This window comes from Saccopteryx leptura, chromosome 7, assembly GCF_036850995.1.
Source record: "Saccopteryx leptura isolate mSacLep1 chromosome 7, mSacLep1_pri_phased_curated, whole genome shotgun sequence".
Lineage (NCBI taxonomy): Eukaryota > Metazoa > Chordata > Mammalia > Chiroptera > Emballonuridae > Saccopteryx > Saccopteryx leptura.
The window spans coordinates 39962162-39983543 of NC_089509.1; the positions used below are offsets into that span (position 1 = coordinate 39962162).

Consider the following 21382-nt stretch of genomic DNA (forward strand, 5'->3'; position numbering starts at 1 on the left):
AGCCCGGTGTGTGGAAGTCCCAGGTTTGATTCCCAGTCAGGGCACACAGGAGAAGTGCAGTGGCCATCTGCTCCACCTTTCCTCCTCTTCTTCCCCCCTCTCTCTTTCTTTCCTACAGCCAAGTCTACATTAAAGCAAAGTTGGCCCAGGTGCTAAGGATGGCTCCATAGTCTCCACCTCAGGCACTAGAATGGCTCCGAAGGCAAAAGAGCAAGGCCCAGATGGGCTGAGCATCGCCCCTGGTGGTCATGTAGGGTGGATCCCAGTCCAGTGTATGCGAGAGTCTGCTTGACTTCCTCCCCACTTCTAACTTTGGAAAAATACAAAAAACAAATTATTTGGTCAATATTTGTTCTTTCAGGAGAATCACAATAGTATTTACTGTGTTGACCACTGGTAACATATCTAATTTAATAACATCATTTCAATGAATTGTGATAATTACATTGTCCTTCATTTATGTTATCTCTAACAATTGGTATGCTGCCATTTACAGCCACAGAGACAGCATTGTCATTCACTGGTGTTGTCAAGAAGCATAAATAACCACTAGGTGACATTTTGACACAAGGGTTTATTTAGTGATGTTTGTATTCTGACATTGATAGACGATGTGAGGACATTTCATCAGCAGCAACTTCAGCCTCACAGAATGCAAAGCAGAATTTGCAGGGAACTGATAGCTAAACCTGGGCCTTGACCTCCTTTTTTCACCCCCCCCCCACTAATGGTTACACTCCTATGTTTGATTTGCTAAAAAGAACACACTTAAAAACTTTATGTATATATAGAAAGGAAACTTATTATTTGCTCATGTCACAGCACATTTTCATATCTTCTTTTTTTTTAAAATCTTTCAGCTTTATGCAAAACAAAAACAATACATAAATGTAAATGTTAAATGTCAGACATCTTATGTTATATGCCTAATAGAGTGCTAACATCAATCCATTCTCTGTAATAGATAAATTCTCTTGTTTCTTAAAAACCTGTCAATCATCTAAGCTCAGTTTGGAGAATAGAGTTTCCAATTAGCAGATAGAGATGAGAGAGGGAAAAAGAGTGCTTTAGAGAATCATTATATTTAATTATAACATTAATTCCAGGGTATTTCTAGAGCCACACTATTATCTATGGGGTCATGTAAATAGGTAGAAGCTCTCCATGAATAAATTAGATACAATTTTTAATTTCAGAACAGTTTTGAATATCTGCTGACTATATTGAATTGCCTAAGCACTCACTTTGTAAATTGGAACCACAACACAAGAAAGTGGAGAGTTTTAGTGAATTCCCACTCCACCCCTGAACCAATTTCTAGGGTGACTTCCTTTATCTCATTAGGAATGTGAAGCTACGGGGTACTCAGTTACTTGGGTGAACTCAAAGCATTTATCTTTCTTGGAGTGAAAAGCTAATGAAAATATTGGAAACATTTTTTTTACTTATATAATATAAACACTGGGAGGAATTCTATAAATAAGTATATAAAAATAATGTCTTAGTTTTGATGGTTATTGTCTTATTTCTGTAATTTTTCTACACCTCTTCCTCTCCAAAACACCATGTAGTATAAAGCAAGTGGCCCCTCAGCTTGGCTTTCTGCCAACAGGCTGCACAGTTTCACCGGTGGCGTGCTCTTCCCACGGTTTATTGGTATTCTTTATGAGAATCTTAATGTTTGTGCTTTTTCTTCTTTCCTTTCTTCCTTCCTCCCCTTTCTTATCTCTTCCCTTCCTTTCGTTCATTTTTAATTCAGGAGAGTATGATAAATAATAGTAAAAAGATATTGTAAAGACAGAATTTTTACATTCACTTCTATATCCACAGAAAGCAGAAAACCATTAATGAAAAAAAAAAAAAAAAAAAACCAACCTGAAAACATTTATGGGCTTTACAATTCAGTGGCCCTGGATTCCTCCATTCATATTCATTATTTATGACCATAGGTGGTAGGACTGGATTAAACTACTGTTAACACACAACGTGTCCTGTTTTGCCCTGGTGTATTTCCAATGACTCCTGTCACCTTAAGTTTGTGTACACACATGTTGAACCCTGGTGATATGTAAGAGTACAAGGCACCACATTTTATTAGTCACAACTATCTCTTTCTTGATGCCAGTGGATGAGGGCTCTATGGAGTAGGGAAGATGGATGGTACTTCTGTGTGACAGAAGCTATTCTACTATGAGCATGAGGTCCTCATAGATCCGTGTCTCTTAAACCTAGCTGTGCTGTCAGAATCAATAATTATCTGGAGTAGATTCCTGGAGTGAATCTAATGCACAGCTAAGAATTGTAAACAGGGCAATTCTTCCTTGTTCTCCTTTCCTTTCTCATCTGGGTTACTTGCCAGGAAACACTGAATTCTGCTTTCTGTCCCTTTGTCATCCATCCCTTTGTGTTTTACTGACTTCTCCTTTATTCTCCTCTCATCCTATGGTCCAACTGCTCCATTTCTCCCATCTCTCCCCCTCCTTCATGAAGTCTTAATGCAGCCTCAGTATCAAAACATGCTAAAAGACATTAAATATACAAAATACATCCCTGCCCTCTGTCAGAATATAATCAAAGGCAAGATCGACATGGCCATGGGCTGTTACTCATCTCCTCAACCCCACAGAAAAAGAGAGATTAATCAAATGGTACCAGGACAAAACTGAAGTTACTAAACACACACTTATAACCAGTTGGCTCATGTATACTAGTATTTCTGTATATTTGTAGTGAAACTTCTGCTGAGACACTAATAAGTAATACTTCCTCTCAGAATTCTGTTGTCTGGCAGCCATTGAGTTTTGCCACTTGATCTCCCTTCAAGAGGAACTTGCCCTCTGGCTAGAAAGTATATATATTTAGCTCAGGGGTCGGGAACCTATGGCTCTCGAGCCAGATGTGGCTCTTTTCATGGCTGCAACTGGCTCGCAGACAAATCTTTAATAAAAAAAAAATAATAACATTAAAAATATAAAACATTCTCATGTATTACAATCCACTCATTTCCTACTGCTCATGTTCATGGTTGCGGGTGGCTGGAGCCAATCACAGCTGTCCTCTGGGACAACATCAAATTTTTATTGGATAATGCTTAACGTACATGGGTCGTTGTATGGCTCTCACGGAATTACATTTTAAAATATGTGGCGTTCATGGCTCTCTCAGCCAAAAAGGTTCCTGACCCCTGATTTTAGGTGATGATATCTGGCAACAGCAGCTTTCTCAATCTAATGCAGCATTTCAAGAACTATCCACTGCCAATGACAACTCAACAGGAACCTTAGGACAAAATCATCTCAGCTCAATGTAGTAATACTAATGGGCAACTTTTGCTTTGGAGCTCCCCACTGAGTTGGCTAAGACCATCATGCAACATAGTCTGTGCGTCTCCCTACTGAATTCTGCCTCCTCCTACCTTTCCTTTCCTTTAGTTGGTGTCATGTCAGTATCACAGACTAAAGTTCTTTCTGCTTCATCCAATTCCTTCCCCTATTATCTTTAATGTGCATTACCCCCTAACAATTTCTTTCCTCCCTAGCTTTGTTGCAGTATCTGCTTCTCAGATAAACTGTATTGATACAACCTGTCAATTTTCTTAAACATGGTTTTTAAATTACAAAAGTCACATTATTATGTTTAAATGGTGGAAAATGATTCTTATCTTCTTATATACACTGACACAGAAAATTAGAGTGACAAATTTAACATCTCTAACATGCTACTGTTTGTATTTTTCTTCTAGTATTTAATTTAATTTAATTTTTTCTTTATTTTTTAATAAAATAGAGAGAGAGTAAGAGAGAGGGACAAACAGGGACAGAGAGAGATGAGAAGCATCAATTATCAGTTTTTCGTTGCGACACCTTAGTTGTTCATTGATTGCTTTCTCATATGTGCCTTGATCATGAGCTCTCAGCAGACCGAGTAACCCCTTGCTCGAGCCAGCGACTTTGGGTCCAAGCTGGTGAGCTTTTTGCTCAAGCCAGATGAGCCCGCGCTCATGCTGGCAACTTCGGGGTCTTGATCCTGGGTCCTCCGCATCCCAGTCTGATGCTCTATCCACTGTGCCACCGCCTGGTCAGGCTTCTTCTAGTATTTTAATACATACTGTATTTGTAAAGTTCTATGAGATGGATACAAATTACATCTTCTCTTTTTCCAAATATGTAGAAATCTTACCTCTTAGAAATCTTGACATTAAAAATCTACCTTGAATCTGACTGGCAGTGACGCAGTGGATAGAACATTGGCCTTGGAAGCTGAAGACCCAAGTTTGAAACCCTAAGGTCACTGGCTTGAACATGGGATCATCTGGATGGAGCACAGGGTCACCAGCTTGAGTGCTAGCTTGCCAGCTTGAGTGTGTGGTTGCCAGCCTGAGTGTGGGATCACAGACATGACTCATGGTGGCTGACTTGGGCCCAAAGGTTGCTGGCTCAGCTGGAGCAACACCCCTCTTCATCAAGGCACATATGAGAAAACAATTAATGAAAAACTAAGGTGCTGCAACTATGAGCTGATGCTTCTCATTTCTCCCCCTTCTTAGCTGTCTGTCCCTGTCTGTCCCCCCACCCCTTCTTTTGCTTAAATAAATAAATAAATAAATAATGAAAATTTATCTTTAGATTGCAAAAATAATGTTGTTTGGACAGAAGTTACTTAATGCTTAATAAAATGTAAGTGATTCCAGTTAGGTAAGTATTACGAAAAACTTAACTTTAACTGAAAAAGTAGACTTGCTCTTCTAAATGTTAATGAAGCAATCTTCCTTTAGGTGCTTACCACATTATACTTATTATGAATATTGTTGTTAATATATTTTGTTAGCATGGCGTCATCATTTCTAACCTGCACAACCCATGACCTAATGCTAAGAACATGGTTTGTACACATTATCTGTTGGCTTGAACTACACAATATTCTTGTCCAAATTTTGACATCTGGTGTTTCACTGGTATTCTCAGAGGAGAAATCCTCAGAAGTATAACTTCAACTGACATAGAAAAGGATAGCAAATTGTTATTTTTCCTTGATGCTTTGCCAATAAACCCTTGGGTCTGATAAAAACAATTATTTCTTTATTAACAGATGTTGAGTTCTGGAAGACTTTTTAAAAACCCTATTCTTTCATGTACAGCGTTGGAGTAAAGAGAGTTTAAGTCAGGGAAGCCCTGTTAAATAAATGGCCTTCAAGTGACAATGGCATTTTGCTTTTCTCTGAATGCTCAGGCAGAGGCTGGGATGGAGCCAAGACTGAGAGCTGGATGAGTCATCTGCCATGGCATGGCAATGGCTCTGTTCTCAAGTCTGCACAATCAAATCTCAAACTGACTTCTTTTTTTTAATGTATGTATATATGTATTTATTTATTTATTTATTTATGTATTTACTTTTAAGTGGTGGGAGAAGAAGGCAGAGAGACAGACTCCTACATGTGCCCGGACTGGGATCTACCCAGCAAGCCCCCTACCAGGGCGCTGCTCTGCCCATCTGGGGTTGCTGCTCCATTGCTCCACAACCTACCTTTTTTAGTGCCTGAGGCAAGGCCATTGGAGCCATGCTCAGCGCCCAGAGCCAACTTTGCTCAAACCACCTGAGCTATGGCTGCGGGAGGAGAAGTGAGAGAGAGAAAGGGAGAGAGAAGAGGAAAGAGTGGAGAAGCAGATGGTCGCTTCTCCTGTGTTCCTGTTTGGAAATCAAACCTGGGACTTCCACATGCCTGGCTGATGCTCTACTACTGAGCCAATTGGCAAGAGCTTTTTCTTTTTCTTTCATTTTTCTCCTTCTTCCCCTCCCCCTCCTCCTTTTTCTCTGGCAAGAGAGTAAATACATTCAGTATCATATTTTTAAGAAGGTTAAAAAAATACCAGCATTCTATTGCCCAAAATTGCATATAGAATTTCAAAGAGTGACCTCTTCCCAGATATAACAGAATATATGGCGATAACGTGAATGTGTTACCTTTTGAAATAAAGAGCTTCAGCTACCAGGCCTTCCCATTTCTTCATTGTGCTTTGGAGAATGGTATGATTAGGAGTATAGAAGTATTAAATGCAATGCCATTTCATCTGAGAGTAATTAATATTTCTGGTCATGCAGACTATCATGTGGCAAGAATCACAGTGATAATAAGTGAATGATGAGGAGACAGACTCCAGGTATGCTGAGATGTTCAAAGCCTTGCTTTTTTTTCACAGTTGGCCGATTAAGTCATTTTTAGAAATTGGACTTCTCAAGGGCAGAGGTTTTTCTTCTTTTACATTAAACGTATTCTTTTCCTCACACTGTTTAGTTACATAACTGGGTGAGTACATGTGTAAAGTCATGTTTTTTTAGTATTAAAAAACAGAATCATATCCTTTATTATTGAAGTTACAGTTTTTCGTGATATTGCTAATTTTGGACACAAAATAAATAGGTAGTTTCTCTTAACTGAGTTTGTTGGTACATGTAGCTTTGATACCCTTCCCCCTTCCCTCCAAGATGTGTATGATTGTTTATAATCTACCACCCTACCTTTATATGTTAGACTCCAAATGATTGTGTGTTCTGTAGGTATAGTTTTCTGGTTTTGTGGCTTTGGCTGAAATTGTGTGCCTCTCCTTCCTTTGACCCATTGTGTTTTCAATATTTCACTTCAGTTCATCAGACAGCACCTGATTAGAGAGCCTTCTGTCATCCATTCCCCACACATCCTGCCTGGTTTTGACACCAGGGGGCTGGCTGCCCTCCAGAACCTCATCATGAAAGCAGCTGTCCTGACAGGGAAGATGAGTTTGGTTCATCCTTATATATTCTTGAAGAGTTGGATTTATTGTCAAGGATAGGTCAAAGCTCAAGCACATTTAAAGTGTGACATGATAGCATCCTAAAAAAAATATTTAATGTATCAGCCGGTAGTGTTTCTTTAAAAGAATAAAGACTGTGAAAATGAGCAGATATGTTTTAGAATATCTGCTTTACTGTCTTTCTATCTAGCTATGCAATGAAAATACTCATGTAAAAAGTACCAAGCACTAAGCATATTACATTAAAGTAGGATAAATACATTTTAGTTCTCTTTAAAAATTTATGAAATATTTACCATATGCAAGGCAAGGTTGGATAACTGGAGTACTGAATGAAATAAAAATATTAAGAGGTGGATAATCAGGGTGCTTTTAGGGAAAATCTTGAATAATTCTGAGCTCCAATACAGGCTAGGAAAATGAGACTTCAAGAAGATTTTTATTAGTGGAAGTATAAGGTGAAGCTTCATGAGGGAAGTGGCACTTGAAATAGAAGCCAGAGAAATTATTTCCTTCTCTAGTGATTGTGTTTTGGATTTCACAGGGGCAGAAAAAGGGTACTTAAGTGACAAGAAAGAAGTTGAACAAATACAGTTAGTGTAGGCCATGTTTGGGGAATTGGTATCAGTCACCGTTGGCTGGAGTGTTGCCCACCTTAAAGGGAGGATAGGAGATCATTTTGGAAATATACAATAGATTAGGCATATTTAAGAGGACCTAAAATCTCAACCTGTATGAGAAGTATGACCTAGTGGAGGAAGACCTCGTTATAAATTAGAAACTGCTAGGAACCCTCCCTGTAAGGGATGGCAGAGTGCCCAGGTTCTGGAGGTACAGCATTCTGATTACAAATCTCAAAGTTTCCACTGAGCAACTCTAATATTGAGCAAGTTATTTTCTCTTTCTAGACTAAATTTTTTTATTACTTAAATGAGATTACATTAGACTATGTTTCTTGAAGTATAAAATTGTTTATAAATTTGATTGTTAAAAAATGGCAAAGGTTTTTCATAGAAAACTGTTTTGTTTTGTTTTGTTTTTCTTTAAAGTGAGAATAAGAGCACACTTTCATGGATCATTTCTGTAGTTTGATACCGGAGAAGGTTCTCTGAAAGTCTCGAGCACCTAGGACCACGAGGAGGAAGCGTAACATTCTCTCCCGAATCTGAAGCTGGCTCTTGGTGTTGCTTTTGCAACTGCTGTTAGCCACTGATGATAGTTCTTCTTTCTCTTTTATTTAAAATTAAGGGAGAGGTGGAGAGGCAGAGACAGACTCCCCCATGGGCCCTGACTCCTGACGGGGATCCACAAATCAAGCCCCATATTAGGCATTGCTCTGCCCATCTGAGTGTCTGGGTGGCTGCTCTGTCTTGCTTGGCTGTTGCTCTGTTGCTCAGCAACGAGGCTATTTTAGCACCTGAGGTGACTGGGGCCAACTTAGCTTGAATCATTCAAGCCATGGCTGTGGGGATGGGGTGGGGGGAGAGGGCAAGAGCAGGGGTGGAGAAGCAGATGCTCTACCACTGAGCCAACTGGCCAAGGCCAGTTCTTTTCATCTTTTGGGGGAGGAAAAGGGGAAAGAGCAGTCTGAGTGGGGGAAAAAATGGAAAAGTTTAAAAGCTTGGGAATAAAATAATTAAATGAAATAATCATAGAACTCTTTGGTTTCCATTTCCTTGCTAAAGCTTTATGATTCTAAGGAAATAAATCTAGTATCTAGGATAGTCTGAAGTAGTAAAAGACTGAAGGCAAGAAACTCATTTCACATTGGGCCAAAAATGAAATGAATATTTGAAGAAAGTAGCAATTTTTAAAGGGAGAGGGTAAATCATATAAGAGATATATGATATATATCTCTTAATCAAAAAAGTGCTATAATCAAAAGAAATTAGCATCAGATTGAATATCAATTTTATTCTCAGAGGAAAAATTATTCTTATTTACTTTTTTATATTAAATCATATAAGTGACCTGATTCAGTGATGACTTTTAATTCTGTATTACTCAGAGAGAGTGTCAATATATGTGGAGTTCTTCGTGATGTGGATTGGTGAATGTTATTGATCCAACAAATACTTATTGTGGAACTAATATGTGGCAGGCTGTGTTCTAGGTGTAGGGGGCATGGCAGTAAACAAGACAGACAAGGTTTTTGCTCTGGTGGAGCTTGCATTCCAAGACTGTGTTATGAGGGAGAGAGAAAACACACAAATAAATACAGTAGCATCCGGTGGGGGGGAGTGTGCTATGAAGGAAATGAACCAATATGATGCTGTAGGAAGTATGTGGCTAATGAAGATCTCCCTAGGAGGATACATTCAGGTTAAATGAAAGAAGGAGCCACCAACATGGAACAGTAGGGCAAGAACTTTCCAGAAAGCGGGAACAGATAGCTTAAACATACAAGGATGTGGATTATGCTTCAGTGGACTTCAGGAATTTAAAGAAGCCAGCTTGGTAAAGGCATCGTGAGTTAGGGGGAGAGCAATCACAGATGAGAGGACAGTTCACCTGTTAGTTCACAGGATAGGACCAACTTCGAAAACTCACTTCTAATCAATTCTCGGCTTTTCTGTATTTTTTACATCCCGAGTAAATAACATCCCTTGCAGCAAAAGTAGTTAATAAAACCACATTTGTCCTCTTCTTCTGTACCAACTTTGGGAATATGTTAAAGCTCCCAATTTTTAAGAGAAGAAAATTGGAGCCCACAGATACTTAGCTACTTGCTCAAGGTCACACAGTTTGTAATGACAGGGCCAGGACACAAATCAGGTCTTATGATTTCATGCCCAGACCAGTTTACATTTCCCACAGTGTCACTTTCCCTTCTTATGCAATCCTAAAGAATAACAGAGTTACTGACCTCTTATCAGGCAGCCTACAGAAGAGCCGGTAACTCTTGGTAGCTGTTTAAGTAACAGTGAAGAGTCCTCAGTTTATGGGTGACAAGGTGACATGCTTGCCTGCACTAAGGTTTAGAGAGGGGTAGAGAGGTAGAGGGGAGTGAGTACCTATAGGCAGAGAAGTGGTAGAGTGATTATGTACTTATTTTCCTTTGCTTGGGAGTTTTATAGCAGCCCTTTGCTTTAACAATCACAGGATCTGATGATTTTTCCAACAAAATCAATTATACACTGTACTGAATGTACTGAATATGCCACAAGATACCCTGGCATTTTTAAAACAAACATGAAATGTGGTAAATAAGCTGGTATTTACACATGGGCACTATATTAGCTATTTCTGCACTTTGCCCCTCCATTAAGTTAACCGCCAAGCCTAAGCCATTCAAATCCAGCCTTCTTCCCTCAATTACAGCCACACATTAACTCTGGACATCCTGCACCTTTTTAATTAGAGCCATTTTCAGGAAAGATTATGAGCTTCCCTTTGAGTCTTCCCTCCTTTCTGTTGCTTACTAAGGCCCTCCTAGCTACTTGCAACTTTGAGTTCTGAACATGTTTATCTCGGAACCAGATGGGTCTCTGTGAAGTATCCCTAAATTCAGGTATCGTTTTAAATGAGAGCCCTAGTTATAGATACACTGCTTTGCTTTTGGAGAGCTGCATTTGCTGCTTGCTGGGGGCTTTCTGCTGATGGGTGCATAGGGGCGGAGAAGTGTAGCCTAGCGTTTGGGAGTCCATTGAGAGTCGCTTCTCATTGGAGGGGCTCGCTTTTTCCCGAGCTGCCAGACACTGCAGGCTCAACTGAGGCGCGGAGGTGCAGTTGGGGCTGGTGGAGCGGCGGGGGAAGGCAGGGACAGGCGGGGCCAGCGCGGCTCTGCAGCTGATCACACGCACTAGCGCACACACTGCTCTCCTGCCGCTCCTGCTGGCGCCTGGCGTCTTCCACTCCGGCCACGGAGCCGCGGACGGGGAGTGGGGAGACCGAGGAAGAAAGGAGCAAAGGAAAGACCGTGAGGCAGAGGCAAAGCTGGAGCGGCGCCAGTCTTTAACCTGCAAGTGACCGGAAGCCCGGGGCTCGAACCCCTCACACCAGTGCCGCCGTCGCCTGCTGGGAAGCGCAGCCCCAAGGAGCCCCAAGTCCCGCGCTCCAACCAGGCTGTGCCCCGAGCTCCAGGATCGTTCCGGCGGGGGCAGCGCGGCGCCCTCTGGAAGTTGAGGAGCTTGGGGACCCGCACGAGCGCCCCTCGTGCTTCGGCAGGAAAAGTGGGGGCGAGGAACACAGCCCCGAGCGCGGAGTGCGAGGCCCGGCTGCCGCTGCCGCCCGCGGCGCGGTCTCCCGCGGGGTGAGTGCTGCGGTTCTGGTGCCGCCGCCTCTCCGCCGCGCGCGGGGGTGGCCGGGGGCCCTCGGGGTCCGTCCGGGGGGCCTGGGGGCGCCCACGGAAACTCGGCGGCAGGTGGACGCCAGGAGGACACGTCTCTGGAGTCCGGCGCGAGGGCTGTGAGACCAGAGGGCGCGGGGAGGAGGTGCTGCACCGGCGAGCGGCAGACATGCCTCTGGGCGGGATTTTGGCCAAAAGATAGGAGGCCGGCGCGCCGGGCGCAGCCAGCAGCCGCGCGGGGGGCGGGGGGAGGGTCTGGTCCGAGCAGGGAGCGCCGCTCTGACAGCTCGGCGAGTTGGCAGGTGGAGTGGAACTCACTTGTCAATTGTTAATTTAGAGAGTCAGTTCGGGAGCGCTGCGGGGTGGGCGGGAGCGCTGCGGGCAGGCACCGGGGGCCCGGGATGCGGGTGGGGGAGGAGGCACACAGGAGCCTCGCGAACCCTGGAGGCAAAATCGCGCTTCTGGTCCTCGCATCCCTCCTGCCTGGAGTGCGGGAGAAGACTTTTTAAAGACTCAGCTTGAGAGGAAAGCCTCCGTCCCCGGAGAGGGGAGGCGCCCGCGGAGCCCGCCGCCACCTGCCGGTGCGCCCCCCACCCGGGCGCGCTCGCTCTGCGCCCCTCACCCCCGCGCCCCGCGTCGTTGGTGCTGCTCGCAGCGCTCGGCTTCTCGCACTAAGCTTCGCGCGTGACTCTGGCTCGCCCCTCCGTAGTATGTCTGCACTCCGAAGGAAATTTGGGGACGATTACCAAGTAGTGACCACCTCGTCCAGCGGCGCGGGCTTGCAGCCCCAGGGGCCGGGCCAGGGCCCGCAGCAGCAGCTGGTGCCCAAGAAAAAGCGGCAGCGGTTCGTGGACAAGAACGGCCGGTGCAATGTGCAGCACGGCAACCTGGGCAGCGAGACGAGCCGCTACCTCTCGGACCTCTTCACCACCCTGGTGGACCTCAAGTGGCGCTGGAACCTCTTCATCTTCATCCTCACCTACACCGTGGCCTGGCTCTTCATGGCGTCCATGTGGTGGGTGATCGCCTACACGCGGGGCGACCTCAACAAAGCCCACGTCGGCAACTACACGCCCTGCGTGGCCAACGTGTACAACTTCCCCTCCGCCTTCCTCTTCTTCATCGAGACGGAGGCCACCATCGGCTACGGCTACCGCTACATCACCGACAAGTGCCCCGAGGGCATCATCCTCTTCCTGTTCCAGTCCATCCTGGGCTCCATCGTGGACGCCTTCCTCATCGGCTGCATGTTCATCAAGATGTCCCAGCCCAAGAAGCGAGCGGAGACCCTCATGTTCAGCGAGCACGCGGTGATTTCCATGAGGGACGGAAAACTCACGCTCATGTTCCGGGTGGGCAACCTGCGCAACAGCCACATGGTCTCCGCGCAGATCCGCTGCAAGCTGCTCAAAGTAAGTGCGACCCGCCCCCTGCCCCACCTGGCGGCCGGGCCTCCGGCTCCAGAGCCGCCCCAGCCCCAGCTCCTAACTCCCGCCGCAGGGGAACTTCTTTAGGGCAGGGTAGGGATCGGGGCTGCGGCCCAGAAAGCACAGTGGACAGGATTGTTCTTTTCCCACTCACTCCAGTGCTTTTGTGGTATCCCTTATTTGAGTGTGCTTGTATCGCTGCCTGCACTAGTTACACTTAGGAGTGCTGCTGTTTCCTGGAGCACAGAGGAAAGCGGTGTGCCCAGTGTTCCGCTTGATCCTTGGCTCTTCAGAGCTCTCTGGATTTGTTGTCAATGCTTCAGTCAATGTGGGGTACTAAAACTGAGCGGCTTTTATTTTGGAGAAATTGGTGCTGAACTTACCCCAACTTTTACTTAAGGTTTTTCTTCCTTCCTTTCTTTTTTCCTTCTAATAATATCAGCAGGTGGATTATGCCTCTAGAGTCTAGACCCAATAACATGAACTCTAATCTGTGGTCATCTTTTTAATGAGCACGTAGACCTGAGAGTCAATAAAGTGGAAGCAGCAACACTTGGTTCTTTAAAATTTTTTTTACTAAATATTTTCCTAGAGAAGTATTCTATGAAAGCTCGAGTGTTTTTTCCTGTAGAGCCTCTTGTTTAATTTAATTCTCAATTGCCTATTTCTATGAAGCCTTTGTCAATTACAGATTTCACTTGAAGCTTTTCAGCATCCATTAAAGAAGATTGCTTCCTACTATCACCAGTGTAAATGCACAGAGAGTGGTTATTAAAGTGAGGTTCATCTAGTCGTTAGAGGGCACTACTACAAGCAAGAAGAGAAGCCCACCCTAATCTCTCGCCCAGTTGGAGTCTGGGAAAGTAGGATACAGCCCAGTTCTCTCTCTATGTTATTTTCAGTTCATCTTTTTGAGGAATTTACCCTTAGGTAGTTTTCAAGTGTCCATAAATTTAAAATGATGACCTCAAATAAAATCTGGAAAATTTATCTGGGTTACACAAATAACCAGTTTCTGAATTTAGCATTAATAAAATGAAAATCTGATAAATAGGTAAATTAAGATTTTGCCATTGAAATTTCTATTTCCTCTCTACAAGTATATTGGTTTATACAGCCTCAACTTACATTGTAGTTGAAAGTGATTCTGTGCACTTTAAAAAAGTTTGGCACTGGTGTCATTTTCACTATTCATGTATAAGATCCTACCTTAATTACTCTTAACCATGTTGCTTAGTAAATTATTAGAATTAAAGCACTTCAGTTGTCCTGTCATTCTACATCATATGTGTATTTGCTATGCTACAGACAATATATAAACTAAAGTTTGTATGGCATAGTGGAAAATTTTCAACCTGATTCTGATGTATATGTTCATTAAGATAACTATAAATAAAAAAAAATTGGAATAGATCTATTCTGTATAATCAACTTCAATGAGCTGTATACATTTTCTTATTTAACTTAGCATATTGTTTTATTGATCACTGAACTAATCAAATTGTTTGGATCAGGTTAAAGTTTAGCCGCTAAACAGTTGTGCTGTAGATATGTTTATTGACTATTAGTTGTATGTGCCTATTTCTATGAAGAGAACTAGCTGTATAATGTTTTTATGTTAGGCTCTCTAGGAAGATAGAAATACTTTGTTAATATAGTGCAAAAGTCTCTGTCAAGGAATCCATGTTTACATGTTACTTTGGATTCTTATTGAGGAAATTCTATTGAAGATTACCATATTGATTGGTCTACTGGAAATTTAAAATTAGACTTTAAAGGTCACTTTTACATGCTGTTCTCCAGTTTTTCAAACATATAAAGGCATTTATTAAAGCAAATATCCTTTCAAGGCAACATATTTTTAAGTGTTTTTAGTCTTTATCAACTTTTATTTTAACAAAACCAGCAATAATTAGAATTAATCTACATACTAGTATTTTTTGTTTTTGTTCTTTCTTTCTCTTTCTTCCTTTCTCTCTTTCTTCCTTACTCCTTCCTTCCTTCCTTCCTTCCTCCCTCCCTCCCTCCCTCCCCTCGCTCCCCTCCCTCCCTCCCTCTCCCTTTCTCCCTCTCCCTCCCTCCCTCTCCCTTTCTCCCTCTCCCTCCCTCCATCTCCCTCTTTTCTTCTTTCCTTCCTTCCTTCCTTCCTTCCTTCCTTCCTTCCTTCCTTCCTTCCTTCCTTCCTTCCTTCCTTCCTCCCTTCCTCCCTCCCTCGCTCCCCTCGCTCCCCTCACTACCTCCCTCTCCCTTCCTCCCTCTCCCTCCCTCCATCTCCCTCTTTTCTTCCTTCCTTCCTTCCTTTCTTCCTTCCTTCCTTCCTTCCTCCCTCCCTCCCTCACTCCCCTCGCTCCCCTCACTACCTCCCTCTCCCTTCCTCCCTCTCCCTCCCTCCATCTCCCTCTTTTCTTCCTTCCTTCCTTCCTTCCTTCCTTCCTTCCTTCCTTCCTTCCTTCCTTCCTTCCTTCCTTCCTTCCTTCCTTCCTTCCTTCCTTCCTTCTTTCCTTCTTTCCTTCCTTCCTTCCTTCCTCCCTCCCTCCCTCCCTCCCTCCCTTCCTTCCTTCCTTCCTTTTACAAAGGTACAATAAATCTGAATTATTCAGTCTCTACAGTGGTTCAGAACACTGATAATCATTTCTGTGCATAGGACCATGTAACAAATATACCTTAAGGATTGTCCTGATTAAAACTAAATACATGAAAGAATTATAATGTTGGCAAATTTGGACCAAGGTGCTATATCAACACAAGGTGATAAAAACAACATCTAATTAAAATAATATGTATGGTATTTCTATAAAATTCCTTGCTTTTGATTTGTTAGGAAGTTATCATCACTAAAAAGTTAAAATGATTGACATGTGGCATCAATTTATATTTAAACAAAATTATGGTGAAATTCTCTTTTGATTTTTGTGAAACAAGAGAGTTAATCTGTAGCAACTCCTCATCCAGCCAGTTAGTATAGTTTGTTTGAAGTTGATTTTTCTTATAGCCATGGTAATTAAAATGAATTCTCATAGTACTTATCATTTCCTTAGACTTTATTAAAATGAAGTAATGTTTTTTGGGGGAACTGGTAACATTCAGCAAAATTAGGTGGAAGATTTGTTTTTAATAATAGTTGCTTTATTATTATTTTTTTAAACTAGGGACTAATAGAAAGTGACCTAAGACAACCAACTATATTTTTAAAGAGAAGCTATACCAAAATCATATAGTAATAGTATTTTGGTATCAATCTTAGCCTTCTTAGTAAATATTACTACACATATTCAGTTTCTTCCTTTTATCTCTGTTTGACATTTTAAATGTAAGGCTTATGAATCTTTAATAAAGAGAAATATACAGAATTTTAAGGAACCAAAACCCATTATATTTAATGGTAGCAATTATTGTCTATGTATGTTAGTTCTATTATCTAATTTAATTTCACTTATACAAAGTGAAGCAAAAGTAGGTTTACAGTTGTGAGTATGCAAAACAGTTTATTCTTATTAGCAATCATTGCATTATTGTCCATAAAACAACTGTAAACCTACTTTTGCCTATTCCTGTATTTTTCTATTGCTCTTTTTTTTCATTTACTAAATAAAATTTTATTTTTCAGTATTAATATAAAATTTCTATTTAATTATTATAAGGTACATTTTATTCTTGGGAAGATTGTAAGAACATAAGTGTTTTTAACCCTTGCTACTGAGACATTTTCCATGCATACTTCTTTTGAATACCCTAAGTTTTGATGAAAGGGTATTTTTTTGTTTGTGTTTTTATAACTTCTCTGCCATGTTTTTAATTGTTACTTAGATGAAAACAAGTTTTACTTGAACTCTATTCCTGTCTTCCAAGATTGCAAGTAATGAAATTTATTTCTATAAAATATATATCAAATACATAAAATATACTTTTCTATTTTTATGCCTAAACAGTTGATCCTTTTTTTCACTCAAAATATAAAATAAGTAGATTAAATAAAAAATAAAGAATTTATTATGAAGTAATTTTTAAAATTGGTAAGTTTATCATCTCTTTTAAGATGAATATTCTTTTCCTCTTTTCATCACCATGTAGATTTTTTATTTAAACTTTCAATTTATTTTAGTTACTCTCTTTTTAACCAAAAATATAGAGATTAATCAACAGCATAGCCATATTAATATATTATCTAGTTGAAAGTTTTAATAAAACTTTCATGTTAAGTTAAAATATATTATCTAGTTGAAAGTTTTAATAAAACTGTATTAATGGCTGAAATGTTGGACCTTGTAATTTGTTGTTGGGTATAAAGGATTTGGAAATTTCATGTACTCCTTTCTACAAATCTAATACTAAAGGTTGGCTGCCCTAGATTTACATCTTCTTAGGGGAAGATTTAAATAATCTCTAATACATTATTCAAGAATTTCTAAACTTATTATTCAGAACCCATCATGTATATAATATATGATATGTAGGCACCCAGTTAATCCTTATTTACATAAATTAAACATAAAATCAACTATTGTTGAATCCATATTTTGAAATAAAGAGATAAGAATAAATTTTTCTCATTGCAAATGGTAATAGACATTCTTAGGAGCTCAGTTGTGCAACCTTTAACTTTTACTTATTAAAAAGTAATAGTGTACAATCTTCTTCTAGTGTATCACATACATTATTTTTACACTCACTTTTTAAATTATTCATTTATATGGATACTCAAAATTGAGTGCTACCTGGTTTCCCCATGTAAATGTGAGCAGATGAAGATGCAGTGAAAAACAAAGTTGTCTGCAAAACCAAGAAGCTCCTCACCCTTTTCTATGTCTTAGTATTTTGTTAAACCTTTAACTAATGTTATTTCTGGACACATGATTCCTGAATTTTTTTCACTTGTTTATTAAGTTGTCTTCATTTCATACTTTGCACTTAAATGCAGTTATGCTTTTGACTTTGTATGAGCTTATTTTGTATGATTGACTCTTTGCACTGATTGAGCTAGGCCAATTTGCACTTCAGTTTTAATCTTGAGATCATTAGTCATCTTTTTTAAAAATTAAACCCACAAATGAATATCTACTTAAAAATTTTTCCTGAACATCATATAAGCTATTAATAAAAATATTCAAGATGCCCACAACTGAGTACCCCAGAATTCTTGGGGCTAGATCCTATAATGTGTGTGAATTTTTATGTGGATTAATTACAACTTTGGGGGAAAAAAAGCACAATTCCTATTTAGTCTAGATTTGCTTTTTTCTGACAAAAGTATAATTCTCCAATAATTATAAAACTTGTGTTCTTTCTAAAAAGCTATAATTTTTATTATTTTAAAAATAGTATTATGTTGTTTTATTTATTTTTGTTCTTTATTTTTAATATAGTACTGAAAAGTACAGGTTGGCTTGTGCTCAGGAGAATATAGTGTGCATAGAAATAAAGGACAAAAAGACCCAAAATAAACAGCAGTAAGTAAGGAGAAATGATAAAGAGAAGCAGGAAAAAGCATTTAATGGATTTGAGGGTGTTTGTGAGTAGGAGGGGAATATGCATGTGAGAATACAAATTCTGTCCACAGTTATTATAAATTCCATAAAAGGCCCCCAAGGAATTATAAAGCTGTCATTTCATTTGAATGGTATAAAAGTCTTTAATAATTTATTACAATGCAAATTCACTGCATGAGGTACTTTCTTTTTATAAAGTGAACATATTTTTAAGGGACAAGTAGCTCAGTTTTAAAAATCTTTATTTTAGATTTTATGTTGGTCATAGTTTTTTTCCACCTGAGCATTGATGGAATTTCAATCTTAAGGAGTCCAAAGAAATGTACAATTTAACTGTAGATAGTTCAACTAAAATGATACATCCTCATACTTCTGTATCTGACTTTAATTTTGGTGTTTGTCTCAAAACCATTGCCAGAACCGCTCTGAGTCACAAGGCATTTTTTGTTCCTTATCCTGGTACTGGCATTTTGGCTCATTTCCTAATTTTAGTTTCCAGAGAGTACTCTGACCTCATTCCTTGTATTTTCTTCCTGACTTCAGCATATCTTCAAAACACACACACACACACTTAAAGAGGAGAAGTAAAATTATAGATAAAACCCTGGAAAGGTGGTAGGCAAGAAATTACTTGCCTTCTCCAATTGTCCCTCAATTCCTTTCTTTCTTTTTCTTTCTTGACCCTTCGCTTCCAGTGTCTTTTAGCTTAGGGATTTGTGGGAGGTGGTGGGGCATGGATCAAACCTTAGAATATAATAAAGGTAAATCTCCTAAGTCAGATGTTAGTGATTAAATGTTTTATTCAAAATTCCCTGACCCTCCCTTGGAGCTAGGAAAAAGAGCACATTGGCTATAATTAGAACAGAGTTATGGGTTAGAGAGATGGGAGAAAGGCAGCAAAGAGATTGATTGTATTGGTGAAGTGTGTTCTTGCTGAATGAATGTGGGAAACTGGTCACAAATTTCTCAGAAGGAGGATGGCAAAATGTGGATCTGTTTATGCCAGGATAGTGCTAAATGTGGTCCCTAGATGTATGTGTGTGTGCGTGTATGTGTTTCTTTGGATAAGTACTCAACAGTTTTTCATTTATAATATGAAAACTATTTATCTGTAAATTATGTGATAGAGAATTATCGTAATAGTCCCTCCTAGGCATCTGTGACTTGAATCTTTTTTCACCTGGAATCAGAATTGTAATTCATTATCTGTAGGCCTTTTTGGACTCTCAGCTGAAAGTCATTTGCTGCTTCTTTGAAAATAACACATGTGAATCTAAAATGAGGAACAAGCCTTAAACCCTACACATAACTTCATTTGCCAATATTTAAAATGTGTAGAATAAAAATACTATTTTTAAATAGCAATATTTTTTAGGAAAAATATGTTAGAAATAACTTTCACAGCCTAAATTGTACAAAATCATTTAAAAATTTTATGATCTTAGAATTATAACCTTTTTGGACAGTAAATTTAAACAAACTTCAAGCTCTAGATTTCTTTGATTTTTCTCTTATTTCTTAGTATTTGTTATAATTTAGTCAACCAGGAAGCCTTTCAAATGATGAAAAGATGTTTATTTTCTTCCCAAAATTTCATATAATTGAAAATAAAAGTTGTATCAAACCAACTCAGGTCCTAGTATTTTCAAATTATGTTCTAAATTTTTAAGAATTACCAATTTCCCATGAATTTTCTTGCACCTTTTTTACATTTTCTTGATCATTCAATAGTTTTATGATTCTAAATGATTATTTCATCAATTGAAGTCAACTTTAGTTATCTACTCTTCAGAAATTTAAATAATTTACTCTTTCAGTCTCAACCTTTAGCAATTATCTTAATTATTATTGATCTTTATTATACCCATTTATGCATATTTTTAACCTAGAAAATATTAATGTTTTGTGTTCCCTTTGAAATTAGGAAGTTTATGATAAAGGAGATAATTTGGACTATCAACAGATTGCACTATTTATGAAAGATTTGTTCTTGTATCATAATTCTTAAGATAGTGTAATAAGCCCTGGCCAGTTGGCTCAGTGGTAGAGCATTGGCCGGGCATGTGGAAGTCCCAGGTTCAATTCCCAATCAGGGCACACAGGAGAAACAACCATCTGCTTCTCCACCCCTTCCCCTCTCGCTTCTCTCTCTCTCTCTCTCTCTCTCTCTCTCTTCCCCGCAGTCATGGGTCGATTGGTATCAGCGAGTTGACCATGGGTGCTGAGGATGGCTCCGTGGTCTCTGCTTCAGATGCTAAAAAGAAAAAAAAGTGGCTTTGTTGCTTAGCAATGGAGCAAGGGCTCCAGATGGGCAGAGCATTGCCCACAAGTAGGCTTGCTTGGTGGATCGTGGTCAGGGCTTATGTGGGAGACTGTCTCTCTGCCTCCCCTCCTCTCATTAAAAAAGAAAAGAAAAGATAGTGTAGTAAATGTTAAATTGGTAAATTGGTTTTATCTAAAATTTCTTATGCTTATTATAAAAAATTTGGGGCAAATTTTGGTAATTGATAGTTAAGTAAAATAATTAGAAACTGTTGGAATAATGCTACTGATTTATTACAATCTCAAGGTATCGATCATGGTTTAAGTTTATAAAGACACACACACAACTCCTTTTCTGTCTTTTCTTTTTCATTCATGTGTCTATCACAGTTCCTTGAACATTAGTTCCCTCACTCCACATATGCAGGTTGAGATACTTCAAGCATTTTTCCCGGTTTGTCCCAGAAAATCTCTAGAATTGAATCAGAATTAGAAAAACCTAGATTAGAATTTTTTGTAAGCCTAGAATAGAAGTGTGTGTTTCTGAAAATGTATTCTGTAGGCATATGTAAGTTTCTGGAGCATAATAAGTATTTGGTTGAACATTGATGATATAACCTTGCTTTAACCAAGAACTCAGACTTGAAACAATTCCATGATTCCACATCATTCACTCTTATAAATAGAAATGTGTTCTATTTAATTCAGAGATTAATAAGCTTTCCAGTCTAGGGTAAAAGAAGGGAACAAAACTCGGGGTGCTAAGCATATGTAGAGTTGTATTATATGATGGCCTAAAAGAAGACCTGAAAGATAAAATTGTGGATAAATGTGGTGTCTCAGAGTCATTGAAAGAAAGAATAAATTAGATAGTGTCCACTGGGACATAATTTTCAATGAATATGTAGGGAATTTCACTTACCTGAAAAATATATAAACATGGAGAACATTTTTTAAAGAAATGTAGTATTATTACTTTTCCACAGTGCCATAAAATAAGTATAGTTAACTTCTTCCTACCAAGAACTGGATATGATGCAAAACATTGTGGGGGTTGGAATAGATATAATTTTGAGTATATAGGGCAGATTTTTTTAAATCAGAAAGTATATGAATTTTGAATAGAGCATT

General features: G+C 39.7%; 1 protein-coding gene and 1 non-coding gene across 3 annotated transcripts in view; both read left to right on the forward strand.

Moving 5' to 3' along the window:
• The first annotated feature begins 7844 nt into the window (after nucleotides 1-7844).
• Nucleotides 7845-8052, forward strand: LOC136379166 (small nucleolar RNA U3). Its single transcript, XR_010746679.1, has one exon. It is a non-coding gene; the product is annotated as a small nucleolar RNA U3 (small nucleolar RNA).
• A 3269-nt stretch (nucleotides 8053-11321) lies between these two features.
• KCNJ3 (potassium inwardly rectifying channel subfamily J member 3) overlaps nucleotides 11322-21382 on the forward strand; it is a 168983-nt gene continuing 158922 nt past the window's right edge. For both annotated transcript variants that reach the window (XM_066345027.1, XM_066345028.1), the window contains exon 1: nucleotides 11322-12488. In XM_066345027.1, coding sequence (XP_066201124.1) covers nucleotides 11787-12488 — 702 coding nt within the window. In that variant the 5' untranslated portion in view covers nucleotides 11322-11786. The remainder of the gene's footprint in view (nucleotides 12489-21382) is intronic.